Source organism: Nicotiana tomentosiformis, chromosome 7, assembly GCF_000390325.3.
Source record: "Nicotiana tomentosiformis chromosome 7, ASM39032v3, whole genome shotgun sequence".
NCBI classification, from domain to species: Eukaryota; Viridiplantae; Streptophyta; class Magnoliopsida; order Solanales; family Solanaceae; genus Nicotiana; species Nicotiana tomentosiformis.
Window position 1 is genome coordinate 36,087,126 of NC_090818.1, and position 23,769 is coordinate 36,110,894.

Sequence of the window (23,769 nt, forward strand, 5' to 3'; positions counted from 1 at the left end):
TTCGAAAGCCCATTCAACCACGAGTCTAACCATACCAATTTTACCAAAATCCGACCCCAACTCGACCCTCAAGTCTTCAATTTAAACCGAGAGGGTTTTCAAATTTTTCCCAACTCAATTCACCAATTAAATGATAAAAACAACCATGGATTCGGGTAATTTAACCAATATTGAGTTAAGAACACTTACCCCATTGTTTCCTCTGAAAATCACCCAAAAAGTGCCTCAATCCGAGCTCCAAATCGTCAAAAACTGAAAATGGGACGAAGTCCCATTTTCAGAACTTAAACTCACTGCCCAGGCTTTTCTTCTTCGCGAACGTGGTCAGTGCCTCGCATTCGCGAAGCACAAAATAGCTCCCGTCCAAATTCCTCCTTCGCGAACGCGACATCACCCTCGCGTTCACGAAGCACAAAATGCCTCTGCCTCAATGCCTTCTACGCGAACGCGTTCAACCCATCACAAACGCGATGCTTCGTTCCCCCTCACTACGCGAACGCGACACCCCCTCGCGAACGCGTAGACCAATTGCCCGGGGTCCTCGGCTACTTCCTCTCTTCTTCGCGAATGCGTAACACCTCTCGCGTTCGCGATGCACACCCAGTCCATCCTTCGTGAATGCATTCTTCTCTTCACGAACGCGAAGAGCAAATATTGCCAGCCTCTCAGTTCCTCTTCGCGAACGCGATAAAGTAAACCAGATGGTGCATCAGAAAAATTCCAGCAGAGTTCCAAGTCCATAATCCAACCCGTTAACCATCTGAAACTCACCCGAGCCCCTCGGGACCTCAACCAAATATACCAACAAGTCCTAAAATATCATACGGACTTAGTCGAACCCTCAAATCACCTCAAACAACACTAAAATCATGAATTACACCCCAATTCAAGCCTAATGAACTTTGAAATTTTTAATTTCTACAAACGACTCCGGAACCTATCAAATCACGTTTGATTGACCTCAAATGTTGCACACAAGTCATAAATGACATAACAGAGGTATTTCAATTTTCAGAATCGGATTCCGATCCCGATATCAAAAAGTCAACCCCCCGGTCAAACTTCTCAAAAATTAAACTTTCGGCATTTCAAGCCTAATTCCTCTACGGACCTCCAAACAATATTTCGGACACGCTCCTAAGCCCAAAATCACCATACGGAGCTATTGAAATTATCAAAATTCAAATTCGAGGTCATTTACACATAGGTCCATATCCGATCCACTTTTCTAACTTAATTTTTCAATTATGAGACTAAGTGTCTCATTTCACTCCGAGTTCCTTCCGGACCCAAACCAACTAACTCGATAAGTCATAAATCAATTGCAAGACATAAATTGAGCAGTAAATGAGGGAACGGGATTATAATATTCAAAACGACCGGCCGAGTCGTTACATGCAACCTGTTGTATCCATACAAACATAACCTGTTGATTACAGATAAATTCTGATACACAAAAATATTGAAACATTAACTGAATAGTTGAAATGATTATATATAAACAATGTGGATTGAATAAAATGTAAACATGATTTTTTCTTAACTAAACACCATCTTTACCAAAACACTATCCAAAATACAGTATTCACACAAAACTACCATCCAAAACTACATTCACCTAAAACTACTCTAACATTATCTTAACCGACGTATTCGAATCCGTGTTTTATCTAACAATCTTTGAGGGTGCTTCGTTCTCGCTTATGGCATCAGCGTCTATCTTCCGCATAGCATAGTCCCAAAGGAGCGCACCATATCTTTGACAGAGTAAATTGGCATCAAATGTTGATTGTGGAACCAAACCAACAGTGCTCAGAAACTCTGCGTATGTCGCGACATGCAACCCACAATCCCTGAAAAAACAGATTGAAATAATGAAAAATAATTCATATTATTAGATTTATAAATGATACAAGCAAGAGGATTGAATACATACATGCTCCCTGATTTTTGTTGAGGCAAATTTGAAATGAAAACATCAAATGGATCAGTTTGTGCCTTGTCATTGTATACTGAGTCATGAAACCGATCTATGCCTTGCTTATCTCTATAGATACAGAGGTATAAGCTTAGCTAGCTTATCTATCTCAGAAGACACATAGGCATCATGACATGCCGATCTGTATGAGTCATACACTTTGATACATCTCTCCTTAAATGAGACAACTGCCAATATCCAATGAAGTTTGTCCTTCAAGTTGACTGATTGTCAACAGTATGCTACGGTACATTAGCTAGCAATATGTAGCCCCTTATGTACTCGCATACCACATCCTCTTCTTTGGCTACATTTGCATTACTATCTGTATCAGCATACCTGTCGAAGATTTCAATGATTCTTTTCTTGAATATACAATCAACAGTTTTATACTTGAAGTTGGTTGTTTGGTTGTACTTGCCCTTCTTTCTCAAGTAGTAAAATATGACATCAATATGCTATATATAAAATTGAATACATAGCGTCAGTACATTGAATGAAATCAAGGAAAATAAACTAAATATAGGAACTGAATATAGAAGTATCAACTGCTGAAAATAAATTGAACTTACACAATTTTGTTAGATACATACTAATACATAATTGGCTAGCAGATAACAAATAGAAAACAAACTGAATATAAATTGGCATCACCTGTTAGGATACATAATGTTGAATACATACATGTATTTGATATTGAATACAGTTAAATACATTATGATAACTATATACATATTGATAACGATAACATATTGATCTATATCAAGACGTACAGTTGAGAATCTAATAAAGAATACATACTGCTTTTAACAAATTGCTAGAGAAAACTGTGAAATAATTATAAATCTGAATATAGTTAAATACACAAGATACCCATAACTCATTGGATTAACCCAACATCAGATGTATATTATCAGCAACAAGGAACAAACATAACTCATATAACTCAACTAATTACATAGCACATAAACAATATAAAATACAAATGCATACAAAATATGTATGAGTTCTCAAATTGTGAAATATACAATTAGACAAACCAAACAGGAAAAAATAGAATAAATAGAATTTGAAAGAGGTATATCTTACATTGTCATTCCATAGTATACCGTCAAAAGAGAGAAGGTAAAACTAATTTTTTAAAGTGACTTGATCAACTCCAAAATCCAATAGTATATGCAGTGTTGACTTGTTCTTCTTGTAATGGTCTTCCAAATCACTTCTATAAGGAATTAAAAAAAAATATTATATCTATTTTCTAAATTAAAAATACATATTAGACATACCGGGTAAAAAAACTTACTTTTGATCATGTTTAGCGAGAAGACCATCACGAACCCATTTCTCATATTCCTGAATGACTAATATAGGATGTGGCCCCGATATTAAATCGTCTTCAAAGGGGTGTTTTTTGTCAAATATGGGAGTCAACTTTACTGAGGTACCTTTTGTTAATTGAAGTCATTAATAGAGACATTTAATTATAGATACATGTCAAAATAGATCATAACTTTATAATACATTATTTTTGTTTAAAAATTTACTAACCGGCGGAGTCGAAGTTTGACTCGTAAGGCGAAGAATATCATCTACTTGGACGCCGATTCCTATGAGAGGGTAATGGGGTTGTATCAATATTTTTTGTTGCATGATGTATCACAATTCTAGTTTCTGAAATTTGACTTGGAAGAAACTTGTCCGCCAACTCAAATTGCGATACATGTACTTCTTTGGATACACCCTCGTGGCATACATGTGGTATGCTACACAACACCTCAGATGTATTATTCCCCTCAACTCTTACTTTACCACAAACATGATTAACATATGTATTCTATTTTTGAATAAATATGTATATGAGTGTATTATAAAATTTCTAAATACATAATACATCACATGGTTTGTATACATCTAAATACAGCTAAACCCTAAACATGTTTGGATGTTTGAGATATAAGTACAGTGTATTTAGAATCCAAGCTTAAATATATGTAAATACTATTTGAATACGTATGAATACATCTACATACAATATACAAAGATCAAAAGTAATATGTATAAGTACAGTGCATTTATAATACAAATAAATACAACTGCATACATGTTTCAATTAAAAAAAGAATAGTGAAGGTCGTTATAAAAATGCATTTTGAAAACCCTTAAATCAAATTTGAAACTGAAATGACATGTATAGGATTGATTCCGTAGGATGTATGTTACAATATACATGAGTAAACTGAATATTAATAAAAGATGTTTTTAAATATGTATTTATATAATACTAAATACTTATGTAAAACTAAAGTAACATGTATAAATTTATATTTCATAAATGTGTATGATGTTGTATAGATTATTAATCTGAATAATAGCAGAAATATATAGTCTAATTATGTTTATATAAACATATACTAAATGTGCGGAAGGAAAAGCCCGACATCGGGGTGTCACTAGTCATGAGCATCTACTACAATATGTCTAATAATATTAAGGCTAACTCAGCCTGGAAAATAGCTAAATACAACTAGAGGAAGATAAGAGGGAGAAGAGCAGGGATGCGATCGCCAGGCAGCTACCTTGCTATCCCCGGGAAAATCTGTAATCAGAACAATCAACAACCGCTACCATGTCCAGCTACACCTGGATCTGCACACAAGGTGCATGGAGTAACGTGAGTACGCCAACTCAGTAAATAACAACAATAAATAAAGACTGAGCAGTAGTGACGAGCAATAAAGCATATAACATTCATATCATGAAATCTCAGTCAAATACCTCATGCTTTTAAAAATCAGGATTTGAATCAAAACATCTTGTTTAAACCCAGTTCGAGTAAAAATTATTTAAAGATATTTTTTCAATAATTTTCAGACAGAGAAAAAATGTAAAGGTGAGCACATTTGAATACCATCATCACGTCTCCCTGTGTTTTCTTTCTCTGGTATACCCTTTCCATAGGCTGATTGGCTTTAATCTGGTTAGAAAACTTCTTAAAGTTTTCATTGATCAATGTTCTTAGAGACGTGAACTCGCCCATCACCTAATCAATACACAAATAATTAGAGAGGTATTGAAAAAATATATGAATGTTAATTTCCAAACTGTAATGTTTAATAGCATACAAAACTCATATATTTTTTGAATGAATTTAGATCATTCCTCAAAGAAGATACTTCATCTGTTTTAGAATCTGCTGGCTTCTTATCATGCAATACAGTTTGATTGATTTCAGATATGCCAGCATGAAAAATCTTGGATTGAGTTACTGAATTTGAGGGATCTATAATCTGCTGTTTGCGCTTTTTGTGGGGCGGTGATGAAGATGGACCAACACTTGCATCATGTTTCTTCTTAGGCTGAAGATGTGGTGTAGGACTAAAGTCATCCGAATCATCTGCATACTTGTCTGAATGAGTAGGAGTAGGACTGTTCTCTACCTCAACACCTCCTGGAGGAATCTGAATAACATCAAACTCTACATCGCTTGGTTGGATATCATTGTAAACAATCTGAAAATCGAAATGCACTCAAAGTGAACGAAGTTTGTTGTATGGTTACAAAGTTATGCTCATTGAATGAAATATTTATCTATATACTGTTTTTTATATTCTAATGTATTCATGGTAATATGGAAGACAGTGAAATAAAACCATACTTGCATATTGTATGTAGATGTATTCTAATGTATTCATGTTATATTCTAATGTATTCTAATGTATTCATGTCGTATGCAACTGTATTCAACAATATGTATTCTAATGTATTCATGTTGTATGCAACTGTATTGACTAACAGAATATTGATTCTTAAAAAAATAATATCGTGAACTTAACAAATAGTAAATTATCATGTTTCCCTGGTCAGTGAACATGTCGTTCATCAGATAAGCATAGGTTGGCTGATTGACAGTGGATCTCCAATTGAGTATTCTGGGAATCCGGTTATCAACCCGCGTTGTAATTTTGGGGTCAACCTTTGAACAACACTCGTAAAACCATACTTGCATTGCGAGAGGCATCCCAGCTATCCTATAGTACTTCTTATGAGAATCCATTTTCTTGCTAATAGATTTAATAAGATATTGGAATGCATCAATACCCCATGGATAATCAGAGTATCTCCCACTCTCGACCAAGTCAGAATGTAGTCTTGGGATGGTTGTGATGTTCTTCTCGGATAAAAATATGAAAGTATTTATGAAATACAACACAACTATCTTGATGGCATCCCCATCGTTATCATGACCCCAATTCTTGTCATCAAAGCATGTCAATAAATCTTTCTTTTTGACATTCTTTGCGCCGCCAAAGTATGTCTCAACAATCCGGTTAGGCACCTTTGTGTTGAACCGAAAATCTTCAGGGTCACCCACACAATTGAGACCAGTGGCAAGCGCAAACTCCCTGATTAATAAGGATAATGTTGTACCATTGACGTATATTGAAAATACATCGTCATGACTTCCTTCTAACTGACGAACCATGAAGCACCTGAACAATTGATGCTGGACCTCACAAGGCTTCATATCAAGGAAACTTCCAAAACAAGTAGAACCCAATATTTTGTATTGCTCAGGAGTAAGCTTTTCTTTGAGGTCAGATACTATGTATGTGTTAGTATATGAACTGATATGCGGTGATGAAATAAGCTGATGTTTCACAAAAAGTTTAACTTCCTGCATACAACAAGAATTACAAAAAGATTTCATATGTCAACAGGAATACATAACTCATTAATTATTTTAAATACACATAAATACAACTAAATACAATATGCAAAATGCACTGGAGTAAGAAATTAGTGATGGAAATAGTTGTATATATATAAATACATCCACATACAACAATCATTCTTCATTGCAATGAGTACAAAACAGTGAAGGCACATTTGAAATACTTATGAATACATCTACATACAGTATGCAAAGGTCACTGTAATAAGTACAAAATACAGTGAGTGACCTTTTGAATTCAACTAAACACATCTAAATACAAAAGACACTAGACTAAATAAGCACAAATTAGTGAAGCCAAAATTTGGATACATATAAATACATCTACATACATATATGCAAAAGTCATTGTAATAAGTACAAATGAGTGATGGATTTTTTGAATACTTATGAATACATTTAAATACGATAGGCAAAAGTCAGGTAATAAGTATAAATAGGAAATTTTGAATACTTATGAATACACCAACATACATATAAATCACATCAACAAATAAGAAGAGGAAGCTATGTATCCACTATTGCACACATATAAATAGAATAACATACAATAATAGAAATTCATTGAAGAAGATAATACTCAATGTATGAGGACTCAAATACATATTGATACATCAACAATTACCTTTTCGTCGCGTGTATCCGAGCTATTTCTTGCATCGACCTCCTTTCCCTTAACACATGAAGCATCATCCATATGTTTTTTTCTCTTTTCCGCAACGGGAAATGTTGATTCTTTTGAAGATTTCTCAACTTGGGCTTCTTTCAATTTGTCATTGTGTATTTTAGTTCTCCTCTCTGTAACTGTATGTGCTGCTGAACCTGTAAATTCCAATTCCGCTTGAGTGATTTGCAAAGAGAAAGAGGGCCCATCGAAATTGAGTACTTTGGTGGGTATACCTCTGGTAATCCTCTTGTGGGATGTTGAATCAGACATTTGAGAGAAAATCTCAAGTTTTCTCTCCAATACAATAACAATGGTTATTGTTTATAAAAAATTAGTAGATATAAACAAAATAAACAAAATACAAGCAAAATTCTAACAAGTTAAATACTTACCACAACTATTTGTAGCAAAAAAAAAATGGAGAGTTGAGAGAGACAATGCTGATGGCGTGTATGAAATTAGCGTGGTGACTGAGATTGGGGAAGACCTAGACGATGTGGGTGAGAGGGAATTTCAGTTGCAGAATCGTGTTTTCTGGGGAAGATAATGGCGTGTATCAAATTAGAGAGAGGGAGAACGTGGAGAGAGAACTTCCCATCAAATACGGTAAATTATGTGAGAAAAATCTGAAAAAGGAGACAGAAAAATAATAATTAGCGTATATAGTGGCTTAAGGGTAGGAGTTAACCATAAATAGATGTTTTGCTATAAACATTAAAAGGTAGCTATAGAATATAATTTTTTAAAATGATATTTATTTAAAATAAATAAGGTGTTAAGCTTTACTATAACAGGTAAAAATTTCAAAATAAAATAAAAAATAAATTCGTAAAGAGCCCACAAACTATTTACCCTGCTTGTTGAGGGTCAAATTTGGACAGTTCACTTTAATTTATAGGCAGATTAGGGTTACAATCTTGATTGGGGCTCGGGCTGCTGAGGCTGCACGCTCCAGTTTAGTCTCCCGGTATTCTTCTTGTTCTTCTTCATTCAGGTGGACTCTGCAGTTTTATTTCTGTTTCTGTCCTCTACGCTATTATTCCTTTTCTGCTTCTACTTCTGTTCCGGAATGAGGGGATGATTCTGCACTTATGCTTAAAAGAGCAATCTCTTTTACCCTCATACTAAAGATGAACTAATCTTGTGTTAATTAATCTAAACAATGGATATAGTGGAAAATGATGAAATATAGCAGGTACTTATGATGGATATTGTGACCGGATTGTACTCCTGGTGCTGCCATGTTTGGCCGTGCTGAGCTTCTAGGACACATATCTGGATGATTAAGATAATCAATACATGCTGATTCCTTCTCTATCCTTGTTTACATCAGCTTCCCTGCCCTGCTCTACTACATTTTGTACCTCTTTACTTTTTTACTAAATCGGTTATTTAGTTATCCATGTGACATAGTTTAAGAAAGAAATGGCTATTTTTGATACTTGTCGTCTCAAATATATCATAGAATTTGTGTGTTTATAAAACTTTTAAACTTGTTGGACTTAAATATGCCTCTAAATTGGTTATAAAAGCTTATAATTAGGGGTAAAAGGAGAAGTGTAAGTTAATTATTTTCAAATAAGATATGTGTCTTCTTTTTCGAAGGGACTAATGAATTAGTTTCACACCAACTGGAACGAGTGAGTTGCATATTATTCCAATTGCTTAGGGCTGACAGTCAAAAGAATATTCTTTGTTCTTGTTATTTATGTGTGTTTCCTTTATCTGTTTTCTTTTTCCTTTTAAGTGCTGAATCTCTTTAGAGTGATAGGTGAAGCTGTCTGAATTAGATTATATTATAGTTATGAAAATTTCTTTGTAAAGCAGTTCATCATGAGGAGGAATGGTTGCATACACAAAGGCTAGAAGTACATCAACATTCACCAGATATAAAAAAAACATTTGAAGAAATTAGAGGCATGACTTGGTTATTTAACAAACATCAAGTTGATTAACTTTTTTGCACACTCTTTCGGTAATGATTATTATTATGTCATTGATACAAAGAAAAATATGAATAAAGATTGTCTTTTGCAAATCTTATCAGCCTTTATGGTCATGGTGGTGATGATCGATACGAGATGATGACGCCATTGTGCTTGTTGCCTCAAGATTTTCGCCTCCCAATTGGCCTAGTGAACCCTTCTCCACCTTTTCCTTTTTCATGATCTCTTCATCAATATGTATATCTTCATCAATTGTCAGAATGACAGCCTTTGTTCCATCTGGACGAGTTACGATGTCTTCGTGGACCTTCATGTGTTCATCCACTTTCATGATATCAATTTCCTGAGTGGTTTTCTTCTTTCTCTTCTTAAGGAAGCAGCATAGAGCAACTGAGAGAAATGCCAGAAAGAATAGACCACCAAGCGAGACGAATATAATGATGATGGTATGAGAATGATGTCCGGGTGGAGGTGGGGGTGGAGTTGGAACAACATGTGGTGGAGGTGGAGGATGGAAGGGACGGGGTGGTGGCTTAATTGGTGCTGGAGGTGGTATTGAATGACTTGGTGGCTTTGCTGCTGGAGGTGGTGGACTAGGATAATGATGTGGTGGTGACGGTGTAACTGGTGGATGTGGTGCCACTTTTGGTGGCGATGGCGTAATTGGTGGATGTGGTGGTGCCACTTTTGGAGGTGAAGGAGGTGTATTAGGTTGGTGTGGTGGTGACACACTTGGTGGAGGAAGGTGAGGTGTTACTGGAGGAAATGGATAGTTATGAGGTGGGAATGGGGGGAAGTAGGGGAAGTTGAAATTTTGAATATTAGCCATTGCAATGGAAATATTTGCTTGCTAAAAGCTTATACTGAGTAAGTTGTCTGTATGATATGCTTGTTGTTAGTGTTGAGATGGGTATATATATATTAGGTGTTAGTATGATAATACTTGTAAGGTTCTTGTGACTTGACCCTTAGTCTAAGTTTTGCCCCGTTGTCATTGATTGCATTCCAAAACACTCATTTCTTCATTTTTCACGGCGGTCATGCTAACCACAGTTTCATACAATAATCAGACCAATGAAGTTGACAACGAATTGAAACTTCTTTCTCCACAATGTTCTGTTATGCCATAAATGGTTCCTTTACAGATTCTTGCCTGTAGGATGAGAGCTCCCAGTCCCAAAACCCATTGTGCTGCATCTTCTGATGTTAAAGAGGCGAACTGTAGTTAAAATAATGTTCGGAACTTGCAATTTGAAGTTCTTGTTGATAGTTGGTTAATGTATTAGAGTATATATGTATGAATAGATTTGACTAGATGGAAAATTGTTAAACTAAACGTCACTATTTGACTTTAATGACGACTCCTCTGTCTCTTTTTTTGTACTATTGCTTTCTTCATACAAAAGTATTTGGCGTGGGTCTGAATATATCTTACCCAAGTAATTTGAATTATTGATTACTTTCTTTGTCTAACACGAGGTAAATTTTATCTTAATGAATTTACTTTCATGTAAAATGATGAAGACCTACCTCAAATTTTCAATGTACCGAAAAAGAAAAAGGATAACAAAGCGATTCAGGTACTGCAAGTGGGCCAGAGCTTTCCTTATACCCTTTAATCGACCAAGCTATATGTATATTTTTTTCTGTGAATGATAGAAAAATTGCGATTTTGTTTTATACTCTCTTTTGTTTCGGTAATAAAGTGATAAAGAGAGACGTCTTCCACGTTGTTAAGTGCACCCTTGATTTTCTTTTCATACTAGTATTAGTGTACAAGCTTTTACCTAACTCAATGGAAAATTTATTTAAAATTTATCTTTGAGTTATAAAATAAAAATATAAGTTCTTGAAAATAATGAATGTTGGTAGTATATAACTAACTAAATAAAAAATGAAACTGCTCTACGGAAATGCCCAATCATCAGTCAAATAAAACAACTTAAAACGTATTTCAAAGAATGACTTAAGTTAGAATGGAAAGTGTATTTAATTTGAAAGTATCATTATTCAAGTGAGACTAATATTTGAATAATACTAATTAGCTAGCTCATACCAAATTTTAAGTATTTAATTGCAATTATATTTTTATTCAATAATAATTCTTTTTAATCATCCATGCACGACATGTTCCAAAAAAGTAAATGAAAATTCCTTGTAAATCTCAAAATGTAAGAATCACTTTATACCACAAATAAAGTCTACAATTGAAATGCCCTTTAAGAATAGTCAAGAAACTCGTTTATTTCAGCTAAATTTAATACTATCTAGAGAAGTTAAAAGATCTCATAAATTATCTTGTCAGTATAATTGATAATTTTTAAGTTTGTTATTGATTTCTGCTCAATGTTCCAAATAATTGTAATTGCTAATTTAAAAGCTTTGAAAACTAAAAATATAATATAGAATACTATTATTAGTGGGATAGTTTTGTATATATTCTTAAATATTCTAATATAGAAGAGTTTCATATAAATTAAAACGTATAAAAGTTTTAAACAAATTCGACCACTTCCATATTATCAAAGCCAAACGTACTTCCTCTTTCTTTAATGTTCTTATTCTCTTATTTGTTTATTTTTTTTATATATAATTTAAGTGTAAAATTTATAAGGTAAAATATTAATGATTTTAAAGTTCTAAATGTTAGAATATTTAATATAGTTCAAATAAGGAAAACATTTATTATACAAATTCCTAAATATTAGGGAATTAAGTAAATGACTATTTTTAAATATTAGAAAAATAATCAAATGACTATTTTATCCAGTGCGAGCTCTATTTTTAAAGGGTAAAAAAGGTGAACGATATTTCGTTCAGGGCTTTCGTACTTTTAATATAGTATATAATACTAGTTTTAGTATACGTGCATTGCACGTGTGTGTAGTGTCTATCAATTAAAAAAAAAATATTGACATTAAAATAAAATGCAATATTTGTTTAAATGATGAAAATATTTTTTCTTACACTAACATAGTTGTTGTATTCATAATTCAAGATATTCTGAATATGCATAAATGATGAATTTAGTTAAGTTGGGTGAATATTATTTTGTAATTGTACACATCTTATAATATGATATACAAATATATTAAATTGTGTCTCACCTGATATATGTTTATGAATAAATTTTGTCTTCTACTGTTTTATCCTAATTTCTTAAAGTTTGCATTTTAACCAATTTAATTCTTAAAACTATAACTGATTTTATTTTATATTCTGATTTTTTTTGTAACTCATGGTATTTTTATGAAAATTAATTTATGTACTCTAATATTTGTGTAAACTTGAAAATTTGTTTTACCTATGTCTAAATTTGAAAAGGAATAAAATCAGATTATTTTGCTAGTTTGTTAATTCAAATCCGGAAAGAAAAAGTTAGCTCGAATACTTAGTTATCTTTTTTAATCCCTAAAACAAATAATTTATTTTTTGATGATTCAAATTATTAATATTATCTCACACACTATATTAAATTTGTAATTATAACTATATTTTTATCTACAAAAATTCTTTGTCAACTGATAAAAGAAATCAAACTTTTGCAGTTTATGTTTGTCGTAGCGTTAGTAAATGACTTTTGTTAATCACTTTTCTTTTTCTCTTGTTATTGTTAAATATTTTTGTAATTATTTTTTTCTAATTATATAATATTTATATCTAAGATCAAAAAATAAAATTAATAGTCAGTGGACCAATCTCACATAGATTACTCATCACATTTATAAGTTAATTACTGGTTTGGGATAAAAGACAAAGAAAATTTCTTTCTATTTCTTTAATTATTTTATTTTATTTTGTTTATATAAAATTGTTCACTTAAAATTTAGCACAATTATACAATTTTTTGAGCTAAAACGTTCAATTGTAGAAAATTCAATTGAATATCGTTGGAAAAACATAGTAATTAAGAAAAGGATTCAACGACTATTCTGGTAAAAGAATACTACAATTAAAGTGAAAGTGAAAGTTGAAGTGATTTTGGCCAAACAAAATTAAATACTGCTAGTAGAAAGAAAACTTGAAATTACAATCATACTTTAATTGTAGAATTTATTTAAGGTAAAGTTTTAGTGATTTTAAAGTCCTAAATATAAGGACCTCTTACTTAATTCAAACAAGGAAAGATTTAAAAATAATAAATCCGATTTAATTCAAACTCCTAAATATTAGCTAGGAGAATAATCAAATGACTATTTTGTCTAGTGTAAACTCTATTTTAAAATGGTAAAAAAGATAAACGATATTTTGCGGCTTTCGTATTTTTAATATAGTATAAAATATATATATACTATTATATATATATAATATACATATTGTACGTGTATGCCATGTCCTTTTGAAGTGGGCTGGTACTTTTGCAGCGATACAAAGGCCCAACCCACCCACGAAGATATCCTTCCTGCCAGAGAGAGGGAGAGGGAGACAGACAGATTTGTATCTGGAGTATTTATGCGCGTGTTTGTTTTTGGTCGTAGGTAAATTATTGTTTCAAAAGGATTGGCACAAACTTTAATAAAAAAAAGAAAGACTTTTAGAATATGCATTCTTAAATAAGTCATAACATTTATGTAGCTGTAAAATTTTTAAAACTTGTGATCTGAAACCTACCATAATATTTGTGCACTTTTTATTAAGAAAATATTGAAATGTATAAATTTTTTTGGAACAGACTAATAAGAAAATAATGTTAATCTTTTTGAAACATACGGAATATTACAATGAAATTTATTTGAATAGAACGGAATGGACATACATGATTCAGATTGCTAATTCCAATCAACTTGTAATTGAGGTGTAGTTGATTGAACATAAATTAAAATGAGATATAAATATTTTTATGCATTTATTTTTCAAGTAAAATGGTGAAGGCCTAATGAAGTTCCAAGTTTCTTTTTTCCCTAACATGAAGAGTTCGAAGTTACCATGGAAAAGAAGGATTTCAAAGTTACTGCAAGCGGGCCATGTAGCATTCTTCAAACCTCTCCGATTGTTGTGTAAGAATCAACAAAAAATCAAGATTATATTGACTTTATTGGAATAACGGCAAAGGGTCAAATATACCTCTGTACTTTCGAAAATGGTCTAAGAATACCCTTCATTATACTATTGGACTATATATACCCTTCCCGTCATACTTTGGAACAAATATACCCTCATTTTGGATGAAGTGCCACATGTCAGCACCAGATGAAAACGATCAATTTCTTTTTTTTATCCGACCCGTTTTAAAATTCAGTTTTTTTAAAGCATATATTTTTTAAAAACCGGATTTTTTTTTGTAAAAACTGAAAAAAAAAAGAATTTGCAAAATATATATTTTAAAGTCTTTTCAGTTTTTTTAAAATATTTTTTTTTGTAAAAACTGAATTTTTTTTTTAAAATGCTTTAAAAACTAAAAAATATATATTCTGTAAAAACTGAAAAAAAAAAAAATTTGCAAAATATATATTTTTCAGTTTTTTCAGTTTTTAAAGTATTTTTTTTGTAAAAATTGAAAAAAAAAAGATTTTGCAAAATATTTTTATTTTTTTAAAACGAATGCATATGTAGTCCACTGTTTTAGGAGAGTCTTTTTTTTAGTTTTTGTAAAAATAAATATTTGTTTTTCCAGTTTTTACAAAAAAAATACTTTAAAAAAATTGAAAAGACTTAAAAATATATATTTTGTAAATTTTTTTTTTCAGTTTTTTCAGAATATATATTTTTCAGTTTTTAAAGTATTTTTAATTTTTTTTTTAGTTTTTACAAAAAAAATACTTTAAAAAAACGGAAAAGACTTAAAAATATATATTTTGTAAATTCTTTTTTTTTCTTCAGTTTTTATAAAAAAAATTCCAGTTTTTACAAAATATATGCTTTAAAAAAATTGAATTTTAAAACGGGTCGGGTGGTGGGTTTTTTAAAACGGGTCGGGTAAAAAAATGGGTCGTTTTCATCTGGTGCTGACACGTGGCGCTCCATCCAAAATAAGGGTATATTTGTTCCAAAGTATGAGGAGAAAGGTATATATAGCCCAATAATATAACGAGGGATATTGTTAAACCATTTTTGAAAGTACATGAGTATATTTGATCCTTTTGACATTGGAATAATTAAGCCTTTTCATTTTCGGTATAATGAACGACTCAGCAGTACGATTATATCAGCTCTCGGTCTTCCTCAAGTCTTAACAAATAACTTGTTTGTCCGACACGCAAATCGCATTGGAAAGAAAGGTACTTAGATTGTTAGATTAATAAACTAATATCATGTCAAACATTTGCCAGGTCAAATTATGAGCTCGGCTTCAGGAACTTAAAATGTAAAGAAAAGTTCCAAGAATCCGTTGGTGATTTGATATTTCGATTTAAGGACTATGAAGAGCCAAAATTTACAACTTGGGTACATAAAATATAAAGATCTAGGCTATGAACTTCGTAATCGGTCGGTGGCTTGCTGCTATAAGTAGCCTCTAAAGTAGTTAACAAGCACATTCTATATTTACTATGGATTACGCAGCCACTATTGCGCTCTGCAGTTTTCTGATACCTTTTTTTGTCATTTTGTGTTGCATAAGCTGCAGAGGCAATCAGAAGGAGGAAGGAGGCGATGTTGAAACAGGTGCGGGGAACCCTAGTGGTGGTCACGGATTAAGCGACGGGAATATGGTTGTTTTGGCCGGCACTGGAGCTGCTATCGCCGATAGTGAAACGTACCAGGGTTGTTGTTGCGGTGGTGGCGATGGTGGTGGTGGTTGCGGAGGTTGTGGAGGATGTGGAGGTTAATTAGAATTTAATTACATGGTGATATGTACAATTTACCAATTATATACAAATAAGTTTTAAATGAGTATCCCTTTATATTAGGAATTGAATAAGGAATATCAGTTATTTCCTTATCCCTTTATACTTGCCCACTCCTTCTCTCTCCGTCTCTCTACTCTCCTTCTTTGTTTTTTCCCCAATTTTTCTTCATTTGATGTTCTCTGTTTTTATGATTTCTTGTTGTATAGAGTTTTAATGGAATTCATCAATGGATTTCAATCGTTTTAACTTAGCAATTTCCTTTCATGTTGCACAATTGGTAAATTAAAATTGTCAATCAATAAATTTTGAAGGTGTTTGACTCTCTACCATTGACAGTCGTTAAAAAGCTTTGAAACTTTGAAATCGAATTTGATTTTTCAAAAACCATTATTTGTCTGGATTGAGTGTTGTTGCAAACAATTGAGAATATTGTTTGGAGTTTATATCTCAATTTTGAGGGTGTTTTGGTGAAGATTAGACTTGATTTTGACTGAATTTCAGGTTGAAACCCGAAGAAAAAGAAGAACACATGACATACAATATACTTACAAAATTGTAGTAAAGTTGTAGTATAATTGTATGTAAATTGTATTCTGTTGTAGTTATAGATATTTTTTTATTTGAATGTTGTATAAAAGTTGAAAAATAGTTGTATAATGTATGAATTGTTGTATAAAATTTGTATTTAAGTTATCAATACTATCTTTTTACATAAAGTTATTGATATATATCAAAATTGTATTAAGAGAGTAAGTTTTGATTGAAATTTTAGAGAGGAACAAGCATATACCACAGATAAAATATATACAAATCAGATACAAAATATATACAAATTGTATAAAATTTATATTTAAGTTGTATGATATTGTAGTTGTATTTAACTGGGTAGAGATAATGTATGAACATTGTAGATAAGTTGTAAATAAATTGTATAATATATAATTAGTTGTATAAAATTTATTTTTACTATGTAAGTTGTTGTAGATATTCAAATTTGTATTAAATTTGTACGAATTTTATTTTTAATTTGTATGTTGATGTACCTTATTGGTTCGTAATATCACATGGAGGAAGCTAGAAGAGATTCATATCAGATTGGCTTCGGCGAAATACGTAAACATTATCTATGTTCGAAGAATATCTCATTCCTGGAATATGCTCTCACTTCTCATAAATGATATGGTCACTAGCCAAATATAGTTAGCTCTGCCTTCCTGTCCAAAGTGCCAATCAATTTACCTAGAGGTGAAAATTCAGTATTTTCATTGATATAACATTAGTTCAGTTAAACTAGGTTCGTTATAGATGAATCATATTATTTATTTAATCACAAAACAAAAGATATGAATTTTATTATTCAATAAACCAAAAGATATTGATCCTGCAAAAAAATTCATTTCAGCTATAAGAAATTTGTAGGCAGGTTATGTAGCATTCCTCGATGCTAAATATAAGGTACAGACTGTTGGAAGTATCTTTGGTCCCAATATTCTGGAGAGAAGAGGGGAGAAAAGAGAGAAAAAAAAAATTGTGTAACTAAATCCCTTGATTGAAGGTACTAATAATGGATTAGGAGCCTTTTAAGGTGGAATGTATATGATTTGTAAGTAATCCTTATTTAGGGCGGGTAATATACAAAATTAGAATAATTTTGATAAATAAGTTTCAGATATTGTATAGGAACGAAAAAATTCTATTTTTCTTTTCAAATACTTGCAACTTTTGATGGACACGCAGTTTGTTACTAGAATTTCGAATGTTTTACGGGTATGCCATGCCCTTTTAAAATGGGCTGATATTATTGTGCCAAGGTGTACAAAGGCCCAACTCACTCAAGAAAAGATATCTTTCCCAGAGAGGGAGAGAGAATGGATACACATGATTTATTGACACATTGAAGAAAATATGAAGCTTGCTCAGAAAATTCAATGGTGATTCTCGAGAGTTCTGAGATAGAGAGGAAAACGACTGAGAGGAGAGAGAATGAGATGAATTGTAAAATGGAACTCTAATATTTTTCATTATTATATTGTGTATATATATATATACGTATGCTAACTATTATACTTCTAGAGATACAACTAACTTTACAACAACTACAACTAACTGCATATAACTACATGCTGAAACATAGTACAAGGTAGAAATAAGGCAGAATAGCCTGACGAACACCTCTACTTATTCGACTTTGACATCCCGGTCCCCCTACTTTATATAGTTTCAACCAGGCACTTGAACTTGTATAAAATATTAGTTTTAAACACCTCCGCTATTGTATGTTATTCACTCACGTAAATATAAATGACACATCATATCCATCTCAGATAAATTAATGCCACATCATTATTTATTTTTATAAAAAATACTTTTTAATAAAAATATCAAACCCATCCCTTTCTTCTCCAAAATAAAAAAACAAACCTTCTTGCTCTCTCTCCACCATTCTATCTCTACCTCTTACACCCGCCACTGCCACTACTACACAATGCCACCTTCCTTTTCCATCTGAAAATACTCAATCAAACCTACTTCATTTTTTTGTCCTCATTTTTCTCCATTACTACAATCCATTCAACCAGCCATGGCGTTTCTGCTGCCACCATCGCCGATAACCACTCAAAATCCACCATTATCTCTCCTTTTCTCTTCACATTCATGTCATCCTTTAAAAACCCAGACATCGACCGAATTTAAAAAAATATATCCTTAAATTTTCTTTCAATCCAAACACCAAAGAAGCAGCACCAAAAAATTTGAAAAAGAAAGAGAAGAAATTTCACTCAGTATTTCCTACCTCAAAATCCTTAATGACCCCTCCAGCATTAGCCGAATATTTTTATAAAACTAACAAAATCAAGGTTCGTCGTTGTCAGCACTCGACGACGACCCAATTTTTGGCTTGATTCAAGCTTTACCGTCCCTTAATTCTCCAAGGTCTTCATTGTCTTCTTCCGTTATTTTGAGAAAAATAAAAATTAAATAACTTTGTTCCTTGACTAGATGCTCTGCTAAGCTCTATCAGTTTGATCTTGTCATGTCTTATACTACTAATTTTTAAATTCAGTATTTTCATTGATATAACATTAGTTCAGTTAAACTAGGTTCGTTATAGATGAATCATATTATTTATTTAATCACAAAACAAAAGATATGAATTTTATTATTCAATAAACCAAAAGATATTGATCCTGCAAAAAAATTCATTTCAGCTATAAGAAATTTGTAGGCAGGTTATGTAGCATCCCTCGATGCTAAATATAAGGTACAGACTGTTGGGAGTATCTTTGGTCCCAATATTCTGGAGAGAAGAGGGGAGAAAAAAGAGAAAAAAAAAATTGTGTAACTAAATCCCTTGATTGAAGGTACTAATAATGGATTGGGAGCCTTTTAAGGTGGAATGTATATGATTTATAAGTAATCCTTATTTAGGGCGGGTAATATACAAAATTAGAATAATTTTGATAAATAAGTTTCAGATATTGTATAGGAACGAAAAAATTCTATTTTTCTTTTCAAATACTTGCAACTTTTGATGGACACGCAGTTTGTTACTAGAATTTTGAATGTTTTACGGGTATGCCATGCCCTTTTAAAATGGGCTGATATTATTGTGCCAAGGTGTACAAAGGCCCAACTCACTCAAGAAAAGATATCTTTCCTAGAGAGGGAGAGAGAATAGATACACATGATTTATTGACACATTGAAGAAAATATGAAGCTTGCTCAGAAAATTCAATGGTGATTCTCGAGAGTTCTGAGATAGAGAGGAAAACGACTGAGAGGAGAGAGAATGAGATGAATTGTAAAATGGAACTCTAATATTTTTTATTATTATATTGTGTATATATATACACGTATGCTAACTATTATACTTCTAGAGATACAACTAACTTTACAACAACTACAACTAACTGCATATAACTACATGCTGAAACATAGTACAAGGTAGAAATAAGGCAGAATAGCCTGACGAACACCTCTACTTATTCGACTTTGACATCCCGGTCCCCCTACTTTATATAGTTTCAACCAGGCACTTGAACTTGTATAAAATATTAGTTTTAAACACCTCCGCTATTGTATGTTATTCACTCACGTAAATATAAATGACACATCATATTCATCTCAGATAAATTAATGCCACATCATTATTTATTTTTATAAAAAATACTTTTTAATAAAAATATCAAACCCATCCTTTTCTTCTCCAAAATAAAAAAACAAACCTTCCTGCTCTCTCTCCACCATTCTATCTCTGTCTCTTTCACCCGCCACCGCCACTACTACACAATGCCACCCTTCCTTTTCCATCTGAAAACACTCAATCAAACCTACTTCATTTTTTTGTCCTGAATTTTCTTCATTACTACAATCCATTCAACTAGCCATGGCGTTTCTACTGCCACCATCGCCGATAACCACTCAAAATCTACCATTATCTCTCCTTTTCTCTCCACATTCATGTCATCCTTTAAAAACCCAGACATCGACCGAATTTAAGAAAGTATATCCTTAAATTTTCTTTCAATCCAAACACCAAAGAAGCAGCACCAAAAAATTTAAAAAAGAAAGAGAAGAAATTTCACTCAGTATTTCCTACCTCAAAATCCATAATGACCCCTCCAGCAATAGCCGAATTTTTTTTTATAAAACTAACAAAATCAAGGTTCGTCGTCATCAGCAGTCGACGACGACCCAATTTTTGGCTTGATTCAAGCTTTACCGTCCCTTATTTTCCAGGGTCTTCATCATCTTCTTTCGTTATTTTGAGAAAAATAAAAATTAAATAACTTTGTTCCTTGACTAGATGCTCTGCTAAGCTCTATCAGTTTGGTCTTGGCATGTCTTATACTACTAATGTTTTATCATAGCTCCAGTTGATTACTAAAATTAGAGGAGAAGTAATGTAATGGTGTTTGAGAAAACTCAGCTTGAGAAACAAAATTTAATATTAGAGGTTGTAGAACCGTGCCAATTTCAATAGCGTTTTCTAGGGATTTGGGAGGGGGGGAGGGTAAGAAGAAGAGGATGGGATAGAGAGGGGCGAGATAATGGCTAGTGTTATTTTTTTTCTTCTCTTTTATTATTTTCTAATCAAAGTTTTTATAGTTACTCGCTTGTAGGAGTGTGCAATCACTTATTTTATTTAACTCAGCAAAACAAAGGACACATAAGCTTGGTCAATGGTCAGAAGGGTTTAAAACTAATATTTTATACAAGTTCAAGTGCCTGATTAAAACTATGTGGAGTAGGGGATCGGGATATCAAAGTCGAATAAGTAAAAATGTATGTCGGGCTATTCTGCCTAGAAGTAATAATATAATTGACTCTCCATAACTCCCCCCCCTCCCCCAAGTTGGATGGGAGGGTCTCACAACCAACTTTCCAAGGACAATAATATGTTTAACTCCTGTGAGGGCTTTGGCAAGGATGTCAGCCAACTGATCAGTAGTGGCTACATGGTAGAGCGAAATCAGGCCCTACTAGAGTTTGTTCCTTACAAAGTGACAGTCTACTTCAATATGCTTTGTCTGCTCATGGAACATAGGATTGTGAGGAATGTGGATGGCAGATTGGCTATCCCAAAAGACATCAATGGGACTAGACTGTGGGATAGTGAGCTCTTCAAATAACCTGCTTAACCACACCAGTTCCCCAACAACTTTCATGAGGGACCTGTATTCAACTTCAGCTGAAGACAAGGAAATAGTCTTTTGTTTCTTGGACTTTCGGCTAATGGGACTATCTCCTACCGGAATAATATAACCAGTAATAGATCTCCTAGAGTCAGGACAGGCTGCCCAGTCAAAGTCACAATATGCAAAAATGGAATAACCACTGTTGTTGGAATAAAATATACCTAGTGTGGGATCCTTCTTGAGGTATATAAGAAGATGAAAAGTTGCAGTCAAGTGTGTATCTCTAGGTGCTTGCATGAATTGGATGAGGAGCTGTACATTGTATGCTATATCTAGCCTGGTGTCAGTTAGGAAGTTCAGTTTGCCCACTAATTTTCTATAATATGTGAGATCTGGGAGAAGAGTGCCTTCATTAGCCTTCAATTTCAAAGTAGGATCAAGAGGGGAAGATAAGCTGCTGTAGGCAAAGCAGTCATACTCCTTTAACAAGTCTAAGGCAAACTTCCTTTGAGAAATGATAACACCATCTGGCTTGTAAAGGACCTCTAAGCCCAAGAAGTAGTAAAGTCTCCCTAGGCCCTTGATTCTAAATTGTTTGTCAAAGAATGCCTTTAAGTTAGCTATCTCCACTGAATCAATACCAGTGATGAAAACATCATCAACATACACAACTACAAAGATAGTGGAGGATGAGATCTTCTTGGAGAACAATAAATAGTCATTTTCAGAATGCTTGTACCCCATTGATGACAGGGCTTCAGTTAGCTTGGCATACCACTGCATGCTGGCTTGTTTTAGCCCATACTAAGACTTATTTAGCTTGCAGACCATTTGTGTGAATCAGACTGATCTATCATAAGACCTGGTGACACCTACATATATACCTCTTCATATAGGTCACCATGGAGGAATGCATTATTTACATCAAGTTGGAATGTGTCCCCAGCCTTTCTTCATAGTAACAGTAACCAAAACTCTAACTGTTGTCATCTTGACAACATGAGAAAATGCCTCTATATAGTCAACCCCTGCTTGTTGAGTATAACCTTTCAACACTAATCTAGCCTTGAATCTCTCAATACTTCGATCTACTTTATGCTTGACTTTATAAACCCACTTGAAACCTATTGCTTATTTTCCAGTTGGCAAGGGTACTAGGTCCCAAGTATGGTTGGCATGAAGAGCCTCAAATTCATGTGTAATGATTGCTTGCCATATAAGATTAAGTGTTGTCTCTCTATATGAGGATGACTCACTATCATGACAAACATTTATCACCAAGTGCTTACTCTCAGAACACAATATATCAGGGGTGATGTGATTATAATTGGAGAAGAGTGCATTCAAGGAATGTGAACATTGAGAGGTAGCAGGTTGAGATGTGTTAGGAAGGGTACAAATATAATCCTTAAGGTAAGTAGAGGTTTTGTGTGTTCTGTTGGACTTTCTGAGTATAAGTGTTTCTGATTGAGTAGATGGGGGCGAAGAATGATTAGTAGTTTATATGACGTTGCAGGGATATAAGCATAAGGGAATGAGGTATTTGATGTATGTGTTGACGTATCATTAAAAGGAGAAAATATATGGTGTTGATGCACACCTGGAGATGTGATATCTGCAGAACTTTGAACACCAGGATGTGGAATGTCACCCTCAATGTAAGTAGGAAAGGAGACTGATTTTAAGACATTATATATGAAAATATCCTTAGAAGCTAGAATAAAGGGAAATGCATTTTCATAGAATACCACATCTCTAGATATATATATATATCTTCCTATTGGCTAGTCTTAGTGCTTTGTAACCCTTTGTCCTAAAAGGATAGCCTATGAAGATATGAGAGTTGTTCTGGGCTCAAATTTATCCCTGTGTATCTTAGACATAGTAGGGTAGCAAAGACAACCAAAACTCCTCAAATGAGAGTAATTGGGTTTCTTGTGATATAAAAGTTCAAAGGGGCATTTGTTGTTTAGGTAGGTAGTAGGTAATTTGTTAATTAAGTAGGTGGCTGTCAAAATA

At 33.0% G+C, this 23,769-nt stretch overlaps 2 protein-coding genes and 1 long non-coding RNA gene across 3 annotated transcripts; all 3 read right to left on the reverse strand.

The window, feature by feature from the left end:
• Positions 1-3,074: 3,074 nt before the first annotated feature.
• Positions 3,075-3,688, reverse strand: LOC138895132 (uncharacterized). Its single transcript, XR_011409334.1, has 3 exons — positions 3,527-3,688; positions 3,282-3,423; positions 3,075-3,200 (listed from the first exon to the last, which is right to left on the reverse strand). It is a non-coding gene; the product is annotated as an uncharacterized lncRNA (long non-coding RNA).
• A 5,732-nt stretch (positions 3,689-9,420) lies between these two features.
• LOC104095401 (protein TRACHEARY ELEMENT DIFFERENTIATION-RELATED 7A-like) lies at positions 9,421-10,152 on the reverse strand. Its single transcript, XM_009601533.1, has one exon. It carries the CDS (start codon positions 10,150-10,152, stop codon positions 9,421-9,423), a length of 732 nt encoding a protein of 243 aa, XP_009599828.1.
• An 8,484-nt stretch (positions 10,153-18,636) lies between these two features.
• Positions 18,637-22,533, reverse strand: LOC138895479 (uncharacterized mitochondrial protein AtMg00810-like). The gene is made up of 2 exons (XM_070180168.1): positions 21,613-22,533; positions 18,637-18,774 (listed from the first exon to the last, which is right to left on the reverse strand). Exons 1-2 carry the CDS (start codon positions 22,531-22,533, stop codon positions 18,637-18,639), a joined length of 1,059 nt encoding a protein of 352 aa, XP_070036269.1.
• Between the last annotated feature and the right edge of the window lie 1,236 nt (positions 22,534-23,769).

Bases quoted from the DNA above. Each gene is read 5' to 3' on its own strand.
- LOC138895479 (XM_070180168.1), bottom strand. From the start codon at position 22,533: ATGCAGTGGTATGCCAAGCTAACTGAAGCCCTGTCATCAATGGGGTAC. The intron at 18,775-21,612 runs GTAAGGAACAAA...GGGTTTTTAAAG, and splicing joins TTGAAGTAGACTGTCACTTT to GATGACATGAATGTGAAGAG.
- LOC104095401 (XM_009601533.1), bottom strand. From the start codon at position 10,152: ATGGCTAATATTCAAAATTTCAACTTCCCCTACTTCCCCCCATTCCCA.